Source organism: Dunckerocampus dactyliophorus, chromosome 14 (assembly GCF_027744805.1).
Source record: "Dunckerocampus dactyliophorus isolate RoL2022-P2 chromosome 14, RoL_Ddac_1.1, whole genome shotgun sequence".
NCBI lineage: Eukaryota > Metazoa > Chordata > Actinopteri > Syngnathiformes > Syngnathidae > Dunckerocampus > Dunckerocampus dactyliophorus.
In genome coordinates this window covers 19,972,021-19,993,939 of record NC_072832.1, presented here as the reverse complement: position 1 = coordinate 19,993,939, position 21,919 = coordinate 19,972,021, and the positions used below count along the sequence as shown (strand labels likewise).

At 39.0% G+C, this 21,919-nt stretch overlaps 1 protein-coding gene across 2 annotated transcripts in view; it reads left to right on the top strand.

Moving 5' to 3' along the window:
* Window positions 1-587: 587 nt before the first annotated feature.
* The window catches only part of rel (v-rel avian reticuloendotheliosis viral oncogene homolog), a 30,238-nt gene continuing 8,906 nt past the window's right edge, over window positions 588-21,919 (top strand). The window contains exons 1-8 of one of the 2 annotated variants that reach the window (XM_054799174.1): window positions 588-688; window positions 1,241-1,279; window positions 3,349-3,488; window positions 3,589-3,737; window positions 6,858-6,949; window positions 19,163-19,303; window positions 20,854-20,958; window positions 21,129-21,347. In XM_054799174.1, the coding sequence (XP_054655149.1) occupies window positions 682-688; window positions 1,241-1,279; window positions 3,349-3,488; window positions 3,589-3,737; window positions 6,858-6,949; window positions 19,163-19,303; window positions 20,854-20,958; window positions 21,129-21,347 (892 nt within the window). In that variant the 5' untranslated portion in view covers window positions 588-681. Of the gene's footprint in view, window positions 689-1,240; window positions 1,327-3,348; window positions 3,489-3,588; window positions 3,738-6,857; window positions 6,950-19,162; window positions 19,304-20,853; window positions 20,959-21,128; window positions 21,348-21,919 lie in introns of both variants that reach the window. The other variant, XM_054799176.1, reaches the window with a different exon arrangement.

Here is a 21,919-nt window from a genome sequence, read left to right as displayed (position 1 = left end):
AATTTTTCAACTGGTTTTAGCATTTTGATCAGGGGGGTATCTTAGCATATCTACATGTGTTGGTTTACAAAATATCAAAGTGGCCCTTATATCCTTTCATTTTTGAGTATGTGGAAAAACTTGACAGCCCTGGCTTAGACTTTTGTGCAGATATTGTTTTCAAATATGTTTATATGGACAGATTAGATGGTTTTAATAGTCAGATGAATGTGCAGTAATTGACAGTGAGCATGTTTGCAATGCAGTTTGTTTATTGTCCCCTACAGGTCTAAAATCGAGCAATACCGCCAGTAATTTACTATTTCTTCAGTAGGTGGCGGTATAAGCTAGTCAACCGCAGATCATTCTTGTAAAACATTTTGCTTTGTTAGTTTTGGATATCAATTGTTTAAAAAAAATACAACTGACTACTGTCAAAAAGAGTTATCTGTCCAGTTGTAGATGGCAACTGACTGAAGATCTTGGCAGTTTCCCCGCAACTCCCAACTCCTTTACAACAGTTACGCGGGTAAACACTCGTTTCTCTGTGTAAGATCTCTGGTGTGACCCGCAGCCTCCTGATTGGTCTAATATGACGGGGGATTTCCGCCTGGGCACTTCCTTCATAACTATTCTTGTCCGCTGTCACTCAAATCAAGCCAGAAGCCTGTGACAAGTCAAGAGTGTGTTTACTTGGGCGTCATGGATGGTAAGTAGCAAGTAATTTATTTCACTATATAGCTGACACCGGTCATATACAGGACATGTAAGACTTTCCTCACGATACCCTGGTGGTTAGCAAGGCAGCCTCACTTACTGGAGACTGAAGGTGTGCATGTCCTCTGGAGTTTGCATGTTTTCCCAGTGCTTCCTCACACACTACTAAAACATGTATTGTCTGCTAATTGGAGACTGTCCATTGTCATGATCGTGAGTGTTATGTATTTGTATGCCTTGTGATTGACTGGTGCACCGCACCCCGCCTCTCACCCAAATTCAGCTAGGGTAGGCTGCGGCTCACCCGTGACCCTAATGGGGACACTCTGTGTAGAAAATGATGGATGGATGGGTAAACATCCAAATAATATTAATCATGCATGAGTATACTAGCTAAATAAACTATATGGCAATAGTACAATAGTACAATACATATCTTAAAAATGCTAATGCTAAAAATACTTTTTTCCCCTTCAGTAGACCCATACACGATTGCTGTTATATCTATTTTTGAGGATCATGCCTTTGTGTGCTTTTCTTGCAGATCTTCTGCCCTCCATGCTTGGGGACGATCCACACATGAGTAAGTACTATTCTCATGTCAAGAGTCAAAGAACAAAAACAAAAAAGGTATTTTCACTTCCTCATTTTCTTTTGAGGGTAAGCAAGTTGCGATTGTGCAGTTCCATGAGTTGTGAAAATAAATCATCATCACTCATCACAGATAAGTGATTTTCTGTGTGGCATGGTCAGGACAGAAGGACAACTAATTGTTTCATAGTAATACTGGCACACTGTGTGCATGTGTGTCTGTGTCCGTGCCATAGTCTCGTTCTGGTGTCCACAACTTCCTGGTTCATTTCTAGTTCCTCTCACACAGGCATCACATAGTACACACGCACAGGGAGAATGGATCTAAACCCAGATCTGGACATTCTAACCACTAGGCCACCATACAACTGCAACTAACGATTCTTCTCTTAGTCGATTTTTCTGAAGCTTGTTGATTCGATTAAGTAAGCGTTTACGCCTTAGATTGGGGGTGTTCATAATGCAGCCCAGCGGTCATTTGCGGCTGGTATTTTATTGTCCAGAGCACATTCTAAAAATATGATTTAACAAGAAAACTGAAAAAAAAAAAAAACAGCAAAAATGGGAAAATTAGAAAGATGTATTAGGAGAAAAAAGTTGTAATTTTACAAGAATAATGTAATATTATGTGGTAATTATAATATTACAAAAAGAAAATTTACAAGATGAAAGAAAGAAAAAGAAAATATCAGAAGGGGGGGGGGAAACAGCTGAAATTTTACAAGAATAAGTTTAAAATATTAAGATATTAAGAGAAAGTCATAATCTAACAAGAAAAAAAGTCATAATATTATGAGGAAAATGAATTTGAAATTTTAGTAGCATAGTTGTAATATGAAAAACAAACAAAACAAAATAAAGTTGTAATATTTGGAAAATTAGGTTGAGGGAAAAGTTAGAATATTATGGGAATAAAGTCAAACTATGACCAGATATAAATTTGCATAGATTAGAAGAAAGTTGAAATATTTGTCAAATTAAAAAAAACAGCAAAAATTTAAAAAACAGAGCAAAGACCGAAGTGCATACGAGTAATAGGCATTTTCACCTGTGTCACAAAGCTTACAAAATATCAAAGTGGCCATTGCAGCATATCAGAAAAGAGACAAAAATGTTGATCGCTGTTTTTCAAAGCCAAAGCTGATGTCTTTCTTTTCTGTGCTTCTAGAGACATAAAAACAGCTAAAAAGAGCTAAGAATGCATGTAATGAGATGCACCTATTCCCCCTATAAAGCCTTCTGAAAAAAACTCCAGAAAGCGCCAACAACGCTCCATTTACATATAATGTGACTTGCATATTAACCAAGCTACAGCATCGTTACTATTATTGTTATTAATATTGTTATGCTGAAGAACTAGTTTCCTGGCATAGTGACACCTCGCGAGACATCGGCCAGCTACTAGCCGGCTAGCAACTAGCTTCACCACACACTCGCTCACAATGCCTCAGGCCACTTCCGAAAGGTAACACCACATATTGGAGCTGCCTCCACTGCTGCTGTGTTTTTGTTTTTGAGTTTGGAAAAATTAATGCTAGGTGCAGCGTTCCTTTCTATGTTGCTATCAATGCACCCAGAAATGAAGTTCCGGTAATGCTTAAAATGACCAAAATACAGCAAAATACTGTATTACATGTTATCATGAATGAACCTCTTTCTACATGGTTACAGCATGTACATAAAACCATAATACCTTCTTGGAGGGCTTTGGATGTATTTTTAATCGTGAGCTTTGAGGGCGGAAAAGGTGTGTCCCGTTACGTGCGTTAATTAGCTGTCTCTCTTTAGCTGTTTTTATATCTTTAGAACGCATAGAAAAAGGAGACGTGTTGATGTGTCACATTAGGATTGTGGATGATGAGCAAAATAAACAAAAATGAAAAAGTGCAGTTTTCCTTTTTATTAAAAAAACAATTGAATACCAAAATAGTTGTTGATTAATTGGATAATCCATTAATCATGCATGCATAGATTAATTGTTGCCGCTGTAAACACCACCCTCTCATTTCTTCCACCATTACTGCATCCTTCAGGTAGCTGATTGTTTTCTCTCCTTCATAGTGGCCGAGCCAGCAATCCGGATCTTCGAGCAGCCCAAGCGAAAAGGAATGCGCTTCCGGTACGAGTGTGAGGGTCGCTCGGCCGGCAGCATCCTCGGAGAGAAGAGTACAGACAACAACAGAACCTACCCCAGTCTGCAGGTGATGTTTGTGTTGTGTTGCGTCTGCGCTTTCACTCCCATTCCTCAGCTTTTTCTGCATGTCCTCTGCAATGAAGCATGATTCTCTTCTACCCCCTTAGATTCTCAATTACTGCGGCAAGGGTAAAGTGTGTGTTTATTTGGTGACAAAGAGCGAGCCATACAGGCCACATCCGCATGGCCTGGTGGGCAAGGACTGCAAAGACGGCTACTACGAGGCCGAGTTCGGGCCGGATCGCAAAGTGATCGCGTGAGTTGGCCTTGCATGTGACCTCTGCTAACCTGATTATCACTTTCCTTACTTTCTTCATCAGCCAAGCATCACCAAACCTTTCACTTATCTGAAAACAAAGAGTAGTTTCTCACAGATACACATGGGGAAACACACCCACATGCACACTCACACACAAAAATGAAGGCTGACAATGTGGGAATTCCCCTAGTGACATCACTGATATTTATGTAGAAAGCGGTAGAAAGGGAAAACAGTGGTTGTGCGTGTGAGTGAGTCAAAATATTTTGACGTGTAGAATTTGCAATACGCTCAAACCTTTTTGGAAGTAAAATACGGCATTCACATACTGCAATCCTTTTTACATTAAATACACAGTCAGACTCGTACAGTTGGTAGAAATGTTAGTAACGAGCCAATACCAAGTAAATACAGTACGGCCGGTATCAATACCTATGACTTAATTGTGAACATTTTTACAATACATAAATACAGCCATATAAGGCTAAAACAGTATCACCAAAATAATTACATGACAGTGGATCTCTGCACATTAGCTGATTTTTGGTCAAAAAAAGTTATTTTTTCCTCCAAAAATAGTCTGTTTTTTGACACATATTTGAACACATTTCACTCACCCTAATAAATTAGAAATACAGTAATCCCTCGCCACTTTGCACTTAAAATTTTGTGGCCTCCTCTATCATGTTTTTTCAAAAATACTGTATATTAATAATTAATAAGTCATGCTGTCTTGCAGTTGATTACGACCTATTATTATATTATTTAAAAAAGCATATTTTTGCTAATTTTTCACCATTTGCCTAAATAAAGCATTTTCAAGCATAAAAATGGCTAAATTAATTAAAATACAAATATAAGGCATTCAGAAGATGCATTCAAAGATGTTGTGAATATGTATAATGTTCTACACTGGTCACTAGGTGTCGGTAATGTTACTGTAATGTTGAGTGAGACACACAAGCACCAGACTTGATCGCCCGGACAACAGGCTTTTCTAAAACTCAACCCCCTGAAGCCCCGGCATCACTTCCTGTCCGTGTCCCCACTCAGCTCACCTAGCACCGGAACACATTTACAGCAACACACACTAGCATGAGCCTTATTTATATCTTAAATGGCTTATTTTCTGTTATGTCTACTATATTTGGGTAATATGAGTGTAAATGTGGCTATGGGGTGTTATTTCATGTTTAGAGGGCTGTAATAATGTTAAAACTGTCTTTATAAGTTTGTAAACTAGATTTCTGTGATTAATCTACAAAAATGTGCAATTCTTAAGAAGGGAGTACAACAAGGCTCATCCCTAGGACCACTTCTTTTTTCTATTTTCATTAACTATCTTCCAAAAATATGCTCTAATTGTCAGGTACACCTACATGCTGTTGATGCTGTAATTTTTTCATCTAGTGTCAATAAATCTATCATTGAAAATACTTTGCAACATGAGTTTGACTCAGTTCAAAGGTGGTTCTCATCAAACAAATGAATTCTAAATAAAAAGAAATCATGTTGTTTGGTACTAGACCAGGTCTTGGTGATGCCTCAGATCTGACCATTTCTTTTACTGATGGCTCATCACTTGCACAAGTTACCTCATTTAAATATCTAGGCCTCTGGATTGATCCTTTGCTGTCTTTTGAGTGTCACATTGAATCCATCACAAACAAATTAAGTCGTAACCTAGCCACACTCTACAGTTCTATAAATTGTCACTCGAATTATTACTTCCTATTCTGGGCTATGCTGGCAGTGTTTATCAGAACACCTTTGAAACATACTGTATCTCCAACCTCTAAATGTCATTTACAATAGTCTATGCAGATTTATTTTAAGGTGCCCATATCGAACTCATCACTGCTCCATGTGCTCCACTGCTTACCTCTCAATAGAAGAAGACAGAAGGAGACACTTTCAAATTCATTCAGTCAACTGCCCCTCTTATTTACAATATTTAATCCCTTTCACATCACCAAACCCTCTTAGACACACTCAGCAACTAATTTTCTTTGTTCCTAAAACGGATACAGAATTTGGCAGACATGCTTTCAAATTTAAAGCTCCATCAGATTGGAACTTTTTACCCAACAATATACGTATAATCAATTCATTTCACCTTTTCAAGAATTCCATATTTTCTTTTCTTAAAACATGATGTAACTGCTTTTAATGGTTGTGATGTTATTAATTGTGGCATATTATTGTTTATTAGTGCTTTTGCTGTTCTGTGGACGGTGTAGTAATGGTGTAATATGTTATTGATGTTATTACATAGTACCGCCATTACTACAAATACTGATATTAACGTCGACATTATTGCTATGGCTGCTACTATACTCTGTGCTTTGTGTGGGTACTGTGGGCTTGTGGGAATGATGGAGTGGGGTGCTAACATTGAGCCTGTGTATGCTGCTTGTGACTGTGCTGTTGTATTGTATTGTATTGTATGTCTTCTGTCGCACCCCCTTGAAAACGACATGGTTCTATCCATCAATAAATTTGTTCAATATTCAACTTATAAATAAGGAATACTACTTTGCGGAAATTCACTTATCACGGGTTTGGAATAAATATGGCACTCCCACTTCCTCTAATAGTTCGCACAGCACCTTCCACTGAATGAATTCTAGTTGCATATGATAACATTGTCTAAAACAGGGGTCACCAACACTTTTCCTTGTGAGAGCTACTTTTACAAAATGAAAATGGCCAAGAGCTACCTATTTTTGTAACATTTATTTTCAGAGCTTATTTTAAACCCAAACAAAGCGAATATGCTTGTTTTACCAGAACATTAACAAAATTCAGGTGTCCACAACTCACATTTTTGTATTTCAGAATGCATTTCTTTCTACTGTTCTTTCATTTTTGACTGAAAACCTGAATGAAAAGCAGGCTTGCACCTCATGTGGTCGTGGGGGGCTACCTGGTGCCCGCGGGCACCACGTTGGTGACCCCTGGTCTAAAACAAACTTACTAAACAAACTTAAGACTGTTGTGTTGTACATACATATATATATATATATATATATATATATATATATATATATATATATATATATATATATATAGTACAGTATTTATAGTACAGTATTTTCTTTATTTTTATTACGCCAGTTTCCAGAATCTGGGCATCCGGTGTGTGAAGAAGAAGGAAGTGAAAGATGCCATTATCGAGAGGATTAGCAGAGGGATCAACCCATTCAATGGTGAGTCCACTTTTACTCTGGGGGTAGGGGGTGGGGTAGATCTTGTGCAGGTTCACGGCCGAGACCAGGGTAGACCATCTTGGTCTTAAAAAGGTTGGTGACCACTGTTGTAATGTTTAAATGTAATGTTTAAATGTGCCACTTAAAAACTGATGTTATTCATTTAACACATGAAAATCTCACATTCACTTTTGTATGCAGTTGTGTTGTGTGCTCTGAGGGATCAGTGCAGATGTATTCCATTGTAACCTGCATGCATGTTCAAATAACATGAAACCAAACCAAACCTGTTGAAAATGTACTTAAATAGTATTACTGTATGTGCTTAAGCATTAGTTCGATAGCTGCAAAGCCATGTGAACTCCACACTGAATCCACACGTTATGGGATGCAGAACTCTACAAGGGCACATGTCTCGTCACACTGCTTGCTAGATGCTAACAAGGCAACTAATGTCGGTGCTAGCTATGCCGCAATGGTTAAATTGACCACTTTTGGCAACACAGCTCATGCCCTTGGTTACAGCACATCGAAGCCCAGTTCCAACTACAAGGAATAACACACGATATGACAAAATATTTCCACATAGTGGCTGCGCTGGACCTCCATTTTCTCTCATACCACAGGAACGGTATAATGGACTATTTTTTTGAAACCGTGACTTTTTCATACTGTTGTATACCTTGAAACTGGTAACCACCCCATGCCTCATCTTCTAATTCGTCAGAAAATATATCAATAGCAAAGTAAAAACTCGAGATACTGCCCAACCCAAGTTGCAACTTAAAGACCATTGGAAAATGTAGGTCCCACCTGAGTTTGACATGACAAAGAAGCTCTGCACCAGTCTACGGTTCGAAAACTGGCACGTCACACGCACGCCCCCGTGTGTTTCTTGTGTTTTTTTGCATGTAGACCAGACGTAGTAGCCCGTACGACCGGTTGTGACCTAGGCTTTACATGAAAGACATTACACAGGCTGTCAAAGTCATGATGTATACTGTAATAATTCTTTTTGCTTACATGATATTAGTTACATGCTGAGTAACAGAAACGCAACAGGTGAGATGAGGCTCACCGTTGCCTCATCTCAGGTTTCTGTCCTATATTTGATTGGGAAATGCGCAAATTCAGCAATAGTTACTTAAGAAAATGTTTAAAATGATTGTACTCATACAGAAAATATATTTATAACACAGATCAGTGTTATAGACTTTTGTCTGCATTTAAGGGGACGAAGGCCCGCGGAGGAAAATGTTAAAGTTTATTTTTTTTGTTATTAACTACACATCACTCATAGCAGTGCTAAGACAGCATGCTTACACGAGTAATACATTCGCTATTCAGCATTATATACGCGCAGATTTTTGGTCAAGAATGTTTTTTTTTTAACATTTTTCTCCGGAATTGTCAGAAAACACATTTAATTCATCATAAGTTGATAATGTATAAATACGTGACAATATAGCTAAAATGTACAGCAGGTGTGTCCAAAGTGCAGCCCGGGGGCTGTTTTTTTATCAGCTCGTGGCACATTGTAAAAATATACTTTAACAGGTAAACTAAGGAAGAAAAAAAAAACAACAGTAAAAAATAATTGAAAAATCACCAGTAATTTTACAAGACTAACATTGTAATATTATGAGGAAAAATAATGTAATTTTAGTAGCATAAAATTGAAATACTGTAGATGTAAAAACAAAAAAAAGTGATGAGAAACGACAAAACAATGAATAAAGTTGTAATTTTGGGAAAATGGGGGGAAAAAACAAAGAGCGATGTTCATACTAATATGCTTTTTCACCTACACTGTGCACAATTATTAGGCAATTTGAATGATTGATTATTAGTTTTATTATTTAACAATAACAATGCTCTTCTCAATGCAAAATGTTAATAAACCTCAAAATAAATCAGTGACCAAGTACGCAACGCAGTAGAGTACTTGGATGCTTGAGAGGGAGCATTGTCCTGCATAAAAATCATGGTCTTGAAAGATGCACACTTTTTCCTGTACCACTGTGTGAAAAAAGTGGCAGTAGGTTTGGGAGTTGAGTTTGAGTCCATCTTCAACCTGAAAATGTCCAACAAACTCATCTTTTAATAATTCCAGCCCTTGCCAATACCCTACCTCCACTTTGCTGGCGTCTGAGTTGGAGTGGAGCTCTCCGCCCATTGCTGATGCAGCCACGGGCCCATCTCGTGTCACTCTCATCTCATCAGTCCATAAAACTTTTGAAAAATCTGTCTTCAAATATTTCTTGGTCAAGTCAGTGCCTTTCAACTTGTGTGTCTTGTTCAGTGGTGGTCGGTTTTCAGTCCTTCTTTTTTTTTTTTTTTTTTTTTCCCCCTGTCCTGTCCAGCCTTTAAAGCAGATAGAATTGTATACCTAAATGCCGTCAAGTGCTCAACAGATTTACTCTGCCAGAGAGAAGTGTGATATACACTTCCCCTGTCATACAAAATTTATTCGACCTTGATGCTTGTTATAAAGCAAATTTGGAGCGCCCGGACCGGAGCAGGAGGGGACAGAGAAGAAGAGAAAAGGAAAGGGGGGGGGGGGGGGCGAGAGGGGACAGAAACAAAAAAAAGAGAGACAAGAGACAAGGACAACAGCAGCAACAACAACAATTGTGACAGAACAACAGAAACATACAGAACGACATCAGCAAATAAATGTCCGTGACAACTATAAAGACGAACAAGGATAAAGGACAAATCAATATCAACAACCACAATGACAAAGCTGTCAATGACAATCAGACATAATAGCAGTCATGAAATGATGAACTATGACAGTGATCACAATGACAATACTGCATTGAAACAGTCGCACACAATAGCAGTCATGAAATGATGAATTATGATAGTGATCACCATGATAATACCGCATTGAAACAGTCACACATAACTGTAGTAATGAAATGATTATCCATGATAGTGAATAGAATCAAAGTTACTGTAATGCACATCATTGTAAAAAAAAAAAAAATACATATACACACATATATACATACATACACATACATACATACATATATACATATATATATATATATATACACATATATACCGCACATACACATATATATATATATAGTCATACTGCTGAAATCACCGTCGCTGTAATAAAACCAACAACATAATAACACCCTGGATAACTCAGTGAGTAATGTGGGGAAGTACGTATGTACTGTGAGTGTGCATATGTACAGGTATCTCTGTATCTCTGGTTTTCAGTCCTTCTTACCTTGGCCATGTCTCTGAGCACTGAACTCCATGTACCCTACTTCTGGACACTCCAGGTTGATTACAGTTCTGGAATATGACAGCACTGGAGGATAATGGGTTCCTGGGAGATTCACATTTGATTTTTCTCAAATATTTGGCAGTTAATTTGCATGTTTTTCTTTCGACACATTTTTTGCTACCCTTTTGTGCACTTGCAACAAAACATTTAACGGTTCTGTGGTCTCCTCCTAATATAATGGCAATTTCAAGAGTGCTGCATCCCGATGGCTGATGTTTTACAGTTCTTGACTTTTCAGAGTCTGTTAAATCTCTTTTCGGGTCCATTTTGCCAGAGGAAAAGAGGCTGCCAGATAATTGTGCACACCTGATAAAGGCTGTTGATCTCCTAAGGCCACACCCTCCCTCAGTACTCACATGCACATCACCTGGTATGCTTGAACCCAATAGGCGTTCAAGTTTATTCAGCTTGCATAAAAATGACAATATGGTCAAAATACTGACTTGCCTAATTGTGCACCCAGTGTATAAATGCAGATGCAGTGTTTTGTTTAAATATATATAACTTCTTAGCATATCTGCTTACAAAATATCAAAGTGGCCCTTGCATCCTTTCACAGCATACCACTGTTTAAAAAAAAACAAAGAATTTTTACATGTATATGTCTTTATATATTTTGTCTACATGTGCCCTGCGATTGGCTGGCAACCAGTCCAGGTTGTAACACGCCAGCATGCCAGCGACACTAGTGAGGACAAGCCGTATAGAAAATGGATGGATGGTTGGATGTCTTTATGTCTTTATACTTCACTATGTTTTTTTTGTCAAGCGATGAGATTAGATGAGAATTAGAATAGACATTTTTATGGTCTTCTCAATTCCTCACGTTTTTTGTTTTTTTTATTCGGTGGTTGTCCCAGAAAGTAACCCAATTAAACCGGGGCTTTACTGTAACGGGATGACATCAGAGCAATTTGACTGGATGTTTAGTAATTCATTTGGAATTCAGTAAGAATATGCCACACATTGCACATTTTGTTCCACTATATAAGTAAAAAAAATAGTTATGAAAAGAAATATTTGTCACACAATAACATTACTGTTTATCTTTCAGCATTCACTATTGACAGGAGCAATACAACGCTATGAATTCAATTCAGTTTACACTGTACAGAAATGATCCATTTGAGAATACTCTTCTCTGTTACTAATATACACTCAACAAAAATATAAACGCAACACTTTTGTTTTTGCTTTCATTTTCCATGAGCTGCACTCAAAGACTTAAAAGTTTTTCTATGGACACAAAAGGCCTGCCTATCTCAAATATTGTACACAAATTTGTGTTAGTAAGCATTCATAATCTATCCATGTCATAGGTGTGGCATATCAAGATGCTGATGAGACAGCATTATTATTGCACAAGTCTGCCTTTGATTGACCACAATAAAAGGCCACTCCAAAATGTGCAGTTTAACTGTATTGGGCATGGTCCGGAGGGGTCCGAAAACCTCTAATAGCGTGTACGCCAATCCAGAGCATCCCAAACACACTCAATGGGTGACATGTCGGCTGAGTATGATGGCCATGCAAGCAATGGGACGTTTCCAGTTTCCAGGAATTCCAGGAAACATGGGGCCGTGCATTGTCATGCTGCAACATGAGGTGGTGCTTGTGGATAATTGACGCAACAATAATACAGTTAACCTTCACATTTTGGAGTGGCCTTTATATTGTGGCCAACCTAAGCACACCTGTGAAATAATCATGCTGTGTTATCAGCATCTTGATATGCCACACCTGTGAGGTGAATATTGTAGATTATGAATCATGAATGATGAATGCTCACTAACACAGATTTAGACAGATTGGTGAACAATATTTGAGAGCGCTACGCCTTTTGTGTTCATAGAAAAAGTTTTACATCTTTGAGTTCAGCTCATTAAAAATGGGAGCAAAAACAAAAGGTTTATATTTTTGTTGAGTATATTACCACAGCCATTACTGCCTCATTTTTGCTGCTGCCTGGTTTTGTTGTCGCTGTGGTTAAAGCATTTCAGAAGAACCTGACCCAGTTCTCTTCACATCAAGTTTATCTAGTGAAATGCCAATTCCTCCCGTGGAGACAGACAGTGGTTCTCTCTGCTGCAAACAGGCGTTAAGCTACTTCCTCATTCTTGGTCACAGTTGCTCAATTGAGCACATGGAAGAAGCCACGTGAGAGCTGGGAATGCAGAATTCATTAGAGGGGGAGGGACGAGTCGACCGAGGGGGGTTCCCCAGCTCAGCAAGATGAGGTTAAAAGCAGAGTTGGCTGCTTTTTACGGGGCTGTAAAACTAGGTATGGAATGGGCTTGGCACTATCTTGACTATCTAGACGTATACTTCACTAACATGTCAGACAGAGTTTTAATCGTCCTCATGACCCATAAGATGCTGTTTTAATCCTAATAAAAAAAAATGGCAGCCAGAAAGTGTTTTTTTCGGATGTAAGAATTATACATCTAAAACGGAGTAATGCTTCGCTATGTGATGAGACTACTGCAGCTTTAAGCACAGCAAGCTAACTAGCTAGTCTCAAATGTATTTATTCTAAACTAAAGAAAGGGTTTGAAACTGACTGGGGAGGAGGTATGAAGTAATAAGCCAATAACGTAACACTTCCACACGGAATGGGAGGAGAACTTTGTTTCACTATGTCATGTCTATGACTGATGATCATTTGGAGCTATTGTCTATTGACTCCATGAAGTGCAAGTTAAGGTAATGCAATGTAAGGTAATGTCTGTGTCCGTCTAACATTACTGATGCCTAGCGACCAGCGTAGAATACTACATATGACTTGTCTTTCAATATTTTTTTTACTAATAATCAACCACAAAACAGGGAACACTTACTAAATAGGTAATTTTTTTTAAAACGCGATTGAGTGAGGGAGCTATGTTCGAACCACAAAGTGCCGAGGCATGACTGTAAGGCGGCAATGGGAAGACATTTTATTTCCTGGGGAACTAAAGACCTACTGCACAGTCGCTGCTCCTCTGCTCTCACCACTTCACAGTCAGCAGTTTCATGAACAAAGTTTATTCATCCAATTACAACCAATATCCAATATTTCTTATTGTTTCCTGATAACCATTAGCACGTAATTGCTCGAGGGGGGCGTGTCTCTATGCATCACTGAGCGGTGGCAAAAGGTGGGGTTAGGGAGCTGGAGCCGACCCTCGATCCCTGACCAAAGTAGGTGTGGTCGGAATGTTAGTCAAGAGGAGAATACAGATTTACAATGTACACAACGTAATATTTATGGACTATTTAATTACTATCGTGCCCCCTCCAAGAGGAAAGCATGACTTTGCACCTGTGGCTTTAACGGTAAGCAGTACTGCCACAGATTGCTGGTCCGCTCACTCTAACCAGCTCACTTCTGCTCAGAAACTTGGCTACTTCCTGCATCAGACGGCATAACTTCCTCTCTTCCATGTCTGTAAACATATAAAAGCAGAAAGCGTGTTATTTGGTGTCACCTGATAACGAACATTTTAAAAGCATTGAAAAAGTCAAGAACTCAAAAAAGAACTTGTTTCTAATGGGAGATTCTCTGTTGTTTGATGCACTGAGCAGAGTAAGACTGCATGGAGGAGTTTCGACAGTGGAAGCCTGTGTAGATGGAGCTCCACTTCTCGTAGTTCTTCTTCTTCTTGAGAAACGAGTAGACAGTTTGAGGCGTGATCAACGGTCTGCTTGCAGCCAACGAGTGCACTCTATTTTGTCAATTGTGTGGAACCTTTTACCTTCATTAACCTGCGATTGGCTGGCGACCAGTCCAGGGTATGTACCCTGCCTGTCGCCCAAAGTCAGCTGGTACAGGCTCCAGCATACTCCTGTGACCCTAGTGAGGACAAGCGGCATAGAAGATGGATGGATGGATTACCTTCATTGAAGACCTGATTGTTGCCAAAGACATGAAGTGGCAGCGAGATCAATACGGACACCACCTTGGTGTTTTGCTATGAGTTATTTCTTGAATTCAATTGTTTTGCACCTTATTTATCAACATGCTGGCACTTGAAACTTTCTTTAGCGCCAGTTGGAGTATTTTGCAGCCGTGATTAAAGGAAAAGCAGAGACTTGAGGTGAGTGACACCATTGAATTCAAGAAATAACTCATGGCAAAACACCAAGATGGTGTCGTCGTTAATCGCTGCCACATCATGTCTTTGTCAATAATCACATCTTCAATTAGAGTAAAAGTAACCTTAAAGTTCATTTGATCCATTTATTTATCATTTATATGTATTTATATGCATTGTTTCCTGCATGTAAAACGATAAAAATGTGTTTTGTGGTAACATTTTTGGCTTTCTTGAAAAGATTAACTGGATTTACATTATTTCTCATGGGAAAAATGTATTTGGTTAGAGTATGTTTCGGTTTAAGTCGGGCCTTCTGAAACGGATTCAAGAAGCCAACAAAGGTTCCATTGTATTAGCTTTGTAGTTTTCTGGTCATCTTAGCAAAAGGGAATTGAAAGAACACAAGTTAAATAAAGGACATTTGCAAAGAAAGATGTCATTCATGCATGCATAAATGCATTGATCTTTAACCTAACTAACTTTGAGCAGCATGAGCAGACAGCCAACAGAGAAACTACTTAACAAGCTGCTTGCACTCTTCATGCTGTGATCACGTTTTAGATGAATGAGTTTCCATCTCGTGCATTGCAGCGCCACAGCAGAAGATACTTAGCCTGACCCTCATTCTGGTCCCACTACTTTCACACACGTCACAAACCAGCTTGTGTTGGGAATCAGACTTCTCGGTTATACAGGCACAGGCAAACACGCACACACACGCGCACACCTCTTTCCACCCTGCTGTGACGTTACTGAGCGTCACTGTGGTAACAAATTGTAGGCGGGGGTGACCTCCATATCGGAGCACAAGAAAGAAATTGAGAGAGGGGTAGTAGGCAGAGGCGAAAAGCCTTCTGCGTGTGTGTGTGTGTGTGTGGGCATATCACAGTACAAGTCTCCCTGCAAGGTGTGTGTTGCGATATTTCTAAATGAATTACAAAAGATTTTTTACATTGTTAGTTATTAAGTGTGATTGCAATATCTCAACGATGTCTGTTACTCCTGCTTGATATACATTCAGCTTTTAAGAGCTAATAAAGTAACTTTTTGCCACTTTACGCTTCAAATTTTGCGGCTTCAGCCTATAACGTTTTTTTTTAATGTATTAGCAAATCACGCTGTTTCATGGTTGAATACGGCCTATTATCGGTCAAAAATATGCATATTTAAGCAAATTGTACGTTTTTTTTGCCTTGATTAAGCATTTACAAGCAATACAAGTAGAAGTCAAACACAAATATAAGGCTTTCAGAACACACATTCAAAGATGTTGTGATTATATGTTGTATTCTACACTGGTCACAAGGTGTCAGTAATGTTACTTTAATGTTGGGTGAGACACACAAGCGCCACACTTGATTGTCAGAACAACAGGCTTTATTGCAGGGTTGAATGATCTCACAACAGGCACAATAATCCCTAACATGGGCTACTGTTGTGGCCGTAATCCAAAATCAAGCAAAAACTCAACTCTGAACCCCTGACGCCACTTCCTGTCCACCCAACACTCAGCTCCCCTAGCACCGAAACATATTTACAGCAACACACTCGAGCATGATTCTTATTGATGTCTTATATGGCTTATTTTCTCACATTATGTTTACTATATTGAGTAGTAGTAGTAGTGTAAAGGTGACTATAGGGGTGTTATGTCATTTCTACAGGGCTGGTGTTTTGAAGAACCGTATTTACAAGGTTGTAAACAGGTTTTCTATGCTCGAATTTATAAATAAGGAATTCTACCTCACTTACGGTCAAGTCTGGAGCCAATTAACCAATAAATTAGGTATTATTGTTCAAGTGTGTACTATACAGGTGATCATCTGTCTACGTACAAGTTCTGTTCCTACGACAGCGTTGTTATCCAAGTTTTAGTGCAAGTCGGAACTTATCCATAAAAAACCTCCTAAGTCACTCACACTGTACGCAGAACATATAAAATAGAGCAATAAAAAGATTAAATACACAAATTAAATGAAACCGTATTGCAAAAAAAGACAGGAAAACTTTTGTTTTAGTTTTTTAGTCTTACACAACCAAAGGCGGGTTGCAAGGAAGTAGGAGATGGGAGTGCACCAGGCTCTAATTTCTAATTTTGGGTCAGCTCAAGCTTCCGCTAGTCAAGAGTTCATTGTTGTTTTTGCTCAAACTTGTATCCTCATTGTATTTTCTTCAGATTTCCTGGGACTATAGTTACTTGTGTGTTGGATGCATTACATTGCATCGACGTTAGCTGTTTTCCACCTCTCATGGTGAGTTTGTTAGCCCTAACTGTGCCTCCAAGCCTACTTTATTTTGCTACTTTGCCTTTTTGTGTGGCATTTTGCTCTGTGTGAGCGGGTGTTTTGTAAGTAAAAGACTTTATTCAGCCTTCTTGCCACCATGTCTCCGCATCGTGGGGAAACGCTTAAAGTGCTCCAAAAAACAACAAAATGAAAGTACTCCCGTATAATAATACAACAATTTTGTCATACTGCTGGCATCCGCCAGTGAACAACTATAAAATAGGAGTGAAATGAAGTTGTGATTATCAAACACCCCCCAGCGAGTTTTCTGAACCTTTGCCATTTTGGCTGTGACGTCTCGTTGAGAGAAAAAAACACAGCCTGGGATGCACAACAAAGCGAAGAAAGAGAAATATTTACACCAAAAACACAATAATAACATTCACTGATATTGTGTTGTGATGAGATGACACACACATACAATGGGCCACAACAGGTACAGTATGTTGCTTGACTGGCAGTGCAGGGCAGACTGTAAGATAGTGAAGACAAGCCCTGAAATTTGGCATGAAAAGCCATATTATTATTCTAAGATTCACTGAATATATCTAGTATAACAAATATAGATTTACTGACTGACACCCTGGCACACTTTTTTTTCCCCACTGTTGAACATCTTCTGGCTTTTGTTTACATGCATTTGCATCAGTGCTGGTGTTTTTTCCCAGTTTTCCCCACCCTCCAGTAATACATATTCAGTCCCAAACTTTCCTTTATCTGAGATTCAGTATCAAAACAACTGTCCTTGAAATGTGCTGAAACACAATACCGAAGAATATGATGCGACGAATGGTGTCTTTTGGAAATGTGATCAGGCTTACGCCCTCTGCTCAAGTGTTCCAGCAAAACACAACAGAGGGGGCATAATATAAAAATATATATATATCAACAGAAAATTGCAAAAAATGCCTTCTATTCCATATATTCCATGGTTACTTCTGGGTGGTCAATGTTGGTCGGCATTTCTCCACTTTTGGTGTATTTTACGAGGTCGAATTTCACTTAAGCGGTGATGGCTTTCCTTTTTTTGGCGCACTGCCATCAGAAGAGTATGCTGTATGCTCGGGAAACATGATGAAAGGAAAAAAGTTAACGAAAAAGAACAAAAGGCGATGTACTTCCTTAGTATAGTGGCGTGTAACAACGTTTTCTTCCTGTATTAATCGTAACCACACAACGACATAACATGAAATATCGTAGCATGAAACACCGTAACACGAGGAACACTTCTAACTTTGTTTTATGGTATGTCCACTCAAAACTGAAGTTGTTCCATCCACCTGTCCTCACTCGCGTTGCAGTTATGCTGGAGCCTATCCCGGCTTTCTTCGGGCGAGAGGCTGGGTACACTCTGGACTGGTCGCCAGCCAATCGCAGATATATATATACAGTCAAACTTGTCTATAGCGGCCACTAGAGGGAGTCTGCAAAAGTGGCCGCTATAAACAGGTGGCCTCTATAGACAGGTTGGCGTCCAGTTTGAATGTTGACCAGTAGAGGAAAAAAGGGAAAAAAATAATAATAATAATGTTGACCAGTAGAGGGCACTGCGGACTGCTGATAAAAGTTGTACAGCACTACTAGGCTTGTTATTATCATGGTTCATGATCATGGTTTTAATCCTGAACATGCATGAGTCAAACAGTAGCACATCACATAGTACAATTCACAATTTTGCATGTCCAAAAAGGAGTAGGAAGAAGCAAAGCTTATTTAATCCTACCCCCTCATCAGTTTCACATCAGTTGCAATACATTTATTCACCTCTTCTTCTTCCAAGTGTACTTTGTAGGTCTACATGACAATGTAGTGCAATCATAGCCAAGGTTTTTACTTACTAAAAGGAAGCTAGAGGCTTAATAATAACTGATAACTGATAAAATACTTCAGTTAAGTACAACCGAACTCAGTTTTGCTCCCGCTGCCTCATGCATGCTAGCATATATATTTTTTTATTGTAGCGTCGCTGGGAGCACGTCCTGTTCCCAGCCTACTTTGCGGTAATGTTTTGGTGCAAATGCTCTTAAAGTTACATGTTTGACCAGGAAATAGCAAGCTCAAAAGAAGACGGCTTTTTTATGTGGAACAACTGACAGTTTGTGTGGATCTTGTGAATGATTGTGACTGAGCTAGGACTCAGTAATTAAAGTCTACACACGACACCTTCATTGATTGAAAAACAAAACTTTTTCGTGCATGAAGCTTCTACTTGAGTTGGTAATTTGGCTGCTATATGCAGGTCAGATATTGACCAAGGGAGACAAAATGGGTGGCTGCTGGCTGCGTTGGACAGGTGACTGCTATACACAGGAGCTATAACATGTAAATTTGCTGGGGGGGATTTTTCAGTGGCTGCTATAGGCAGGTGGCCCTTCTATAAAGGTGGCCGCTAAGACAGGTTTGACTGTATCTGTGTGTATATATATATATATATATATATATATATATATATATATGCATGCTTTTGTTGGCTAAGTGAATACTTTGCAACTGCTTTCTGATAATGCCAATCCTCTTTGTGTATCTGTGTGTGTAACCTCAGTGCCACGAGAGCAGCTGCTGCAGACAGACGAGTATGACCTCAACGTGGTCCGCTTGTGTATACAGGTTTTCCTGCAGGATGAGACCAGCCACTACACCCGAGTGCTAAACCCCGTGGTCAGCAACCCCATCTATGACAACAGTGAGTGACTTCTTGTGGATCAATTTATGCATATGCTTTCCTGAAAGGATTATTTGGTCCACTGACAAAAATACGAGTGTGAACAGAAACCAAACCGCACTAAAGTGGCCACCAAGAATCTTTTTTTTTTATTGCATTTTTGATCCGGACCAGATGCACCCTCATTTTCTCATAGAAAATAATGCTAAAATAAACATTCACTCACTGTCATAAAACCTTCAATAATCATACAGGTAATGAAGTCACATGTTAAACACTGATAGTATTAAAACTAAAATATTAACTTTAATGTCAACTGTCACACAAGTGTAAAAAGAAGTAAACCAATGTAAAAAGAGTTAGTCCGCTTACTTATTGGCGCTTCCTGCGTACTTTTTCCCTTCTTCTCATCCTGGTGTTGTCTTTTTCAGGGCATTAAGCTTTCGAAGGTTTCACTGAAATTGTATTTATGAATCATTTAGATAGAATACTGGCTTGTAGTAATGTCCTTGCCACGGTGACCACGGCTCGTACAACACGTGTGACGTACAACAGTGGTGGACCAGCCAGGAATCCTCTCATAACCTTACTGTTCAGAGTTGTGTGTCGCGATTGCACACACTTAGCTGTATGATCAGAAAAGGTTTATTTGTCCGTTGATCAAATAGTTGTTTCCCTCAATCAAATACAAAGTGTCTTTAATGGTTTTCCTTAATGTGATGTAAGAGATATTTATTCTGTTGAGTTCTTAAATTGGAGCTTTGTGACTTCAGATAGAATGCTATGATAACACTGATCGGATAAAATAGGGGTTAAAACCGCAAAAAACACGAGAGCTGCATCAATCCAATTCATCGGTAACTATTTTGGTATTCAATGAATGTTTTTTTTTTATTTCAAAGCTTAAATATCTGATTCCAGCCTCTCAAATGTGAATATTTTTGAATTTCCTTTAGTCATCCGTGAACGCAGACCTATTATGTTTGTGTTTTAGGCAAAACAAGATATTCACGCATGTCAGCTTTGATTTTGGAAAACAGTGATGGACATTTTTGCCTCTTTTCTGATATGTTGTGGACCAAACCACTAACTGTGTTTGCTTCTTACTGATTTGGTCCATCTAGGGCCTAATCTGTGATTCAATTAATCCAAATAAGAAGCTTCAGCTTAATCGACCGAGAAAATAGTCATTAGTTGCAGCCTTCAAAAACAGTACTACCACATTGGCAACCACAAGAATGAGTATGTACGCGTCTCAACTCTGTTGCAGGTGCTTCTGGCACTTGTGAACTCATTGGGTGTCTCTCTCACACACACACACACACACACACGCACACACACATTGAGAAAGGGGAAGCTGTATATAGACACACTAACCCTCAAACACACCGTTGCCACGGAGGACTTCCTCTTTTGACAACAGACATGTGACTCATTGTAATGAGGCATCAAGTGTAAACTAAGTCAATAAATACTGTATGTTGACTAGAATGTGAACTGACGGCACATCATCATCATTTGTGTTTACAAGCTGACATGTCACATGACCCATGTGCTCTGCTGCATGTCAGGAGCTTCGAAAACTGCAGAGCTGAAGATCTGTCGGGTCAACAGCAACAGTGGCTCAGTGAAGGGAGGAGATGAGATCTTCCTGCTTTGTGATAAAGTGCAAAAAGGTACAATGCATAGATCTCAGGTCCTTTGGAATAACATGAGTATTTCCACTTGATGTTGTCTTTCTTCTATGTTATCTTCTTCATCCAGCCCATTCATTCATTCATTTCTTGTGTTCCATGTCTTGCATGCTCATGGCATTTTCTCTTCCCATCATCCCGCTTTCCTTAAGATGACATCGAAGTGCGATTTTTCTCCTCTGATGGCTGGGAGGCCAAAGGCTCATTCTCCCAAGCCGATGTTCATCGGCAAGTGGCCATTGTATTTAAGACACCACCTTTCTATAACACCGCTATAACGGAGACAGTCACGGTGCACATGCAGCTGCGCCGACCGTCTGATCAGGAAGTCAGCGAACCACTGGATTTCCGATATCTTCCTGATGACAAAGGTAAACAGTGTGACTGGAAATGTTTTCACAAGAAGCCACTACCATTGGACAGTAGATCCTCGCTTTTCGCGGTGGTTACATTCCAGGTCCACCAGCAAAATGGCGGAAAAACGCAAGTAATTAGTACGCACGCCTCACACACGGCTCTCTCCACGCCCTCCAAAACCACCTGCTAGCTTGAGGTTGATGTTGACGTTTTTCTCTAAATTTGGACCAGCATTTCTAATAAAAGTGACTGTTGTAATTATTAGATTCCCCTTCTCTCTTCAATTGCCATTGTCATATATGCCTCACACACGTATTAAACACATTTAAAGTGTAAAATGTATAGCTAATCACCACTAATGAATGATAATGTAAAACAGGGGTGTCCAAAATGCGTTTTGTTTTTTGTTTTTTTGACCTTTGGCACATTCTAAAAATAGAATTTAACAAGAAAAAAACAAAACACCAAAGGCAAAAATGGATTTAACAAATATTAAGAGAAAAAAGTTGTAATCTAATGATGAATTAATATTACAGAAGACAACTTTACGAGAATAACTTCACAATATTATGAGGAGAAACAACAT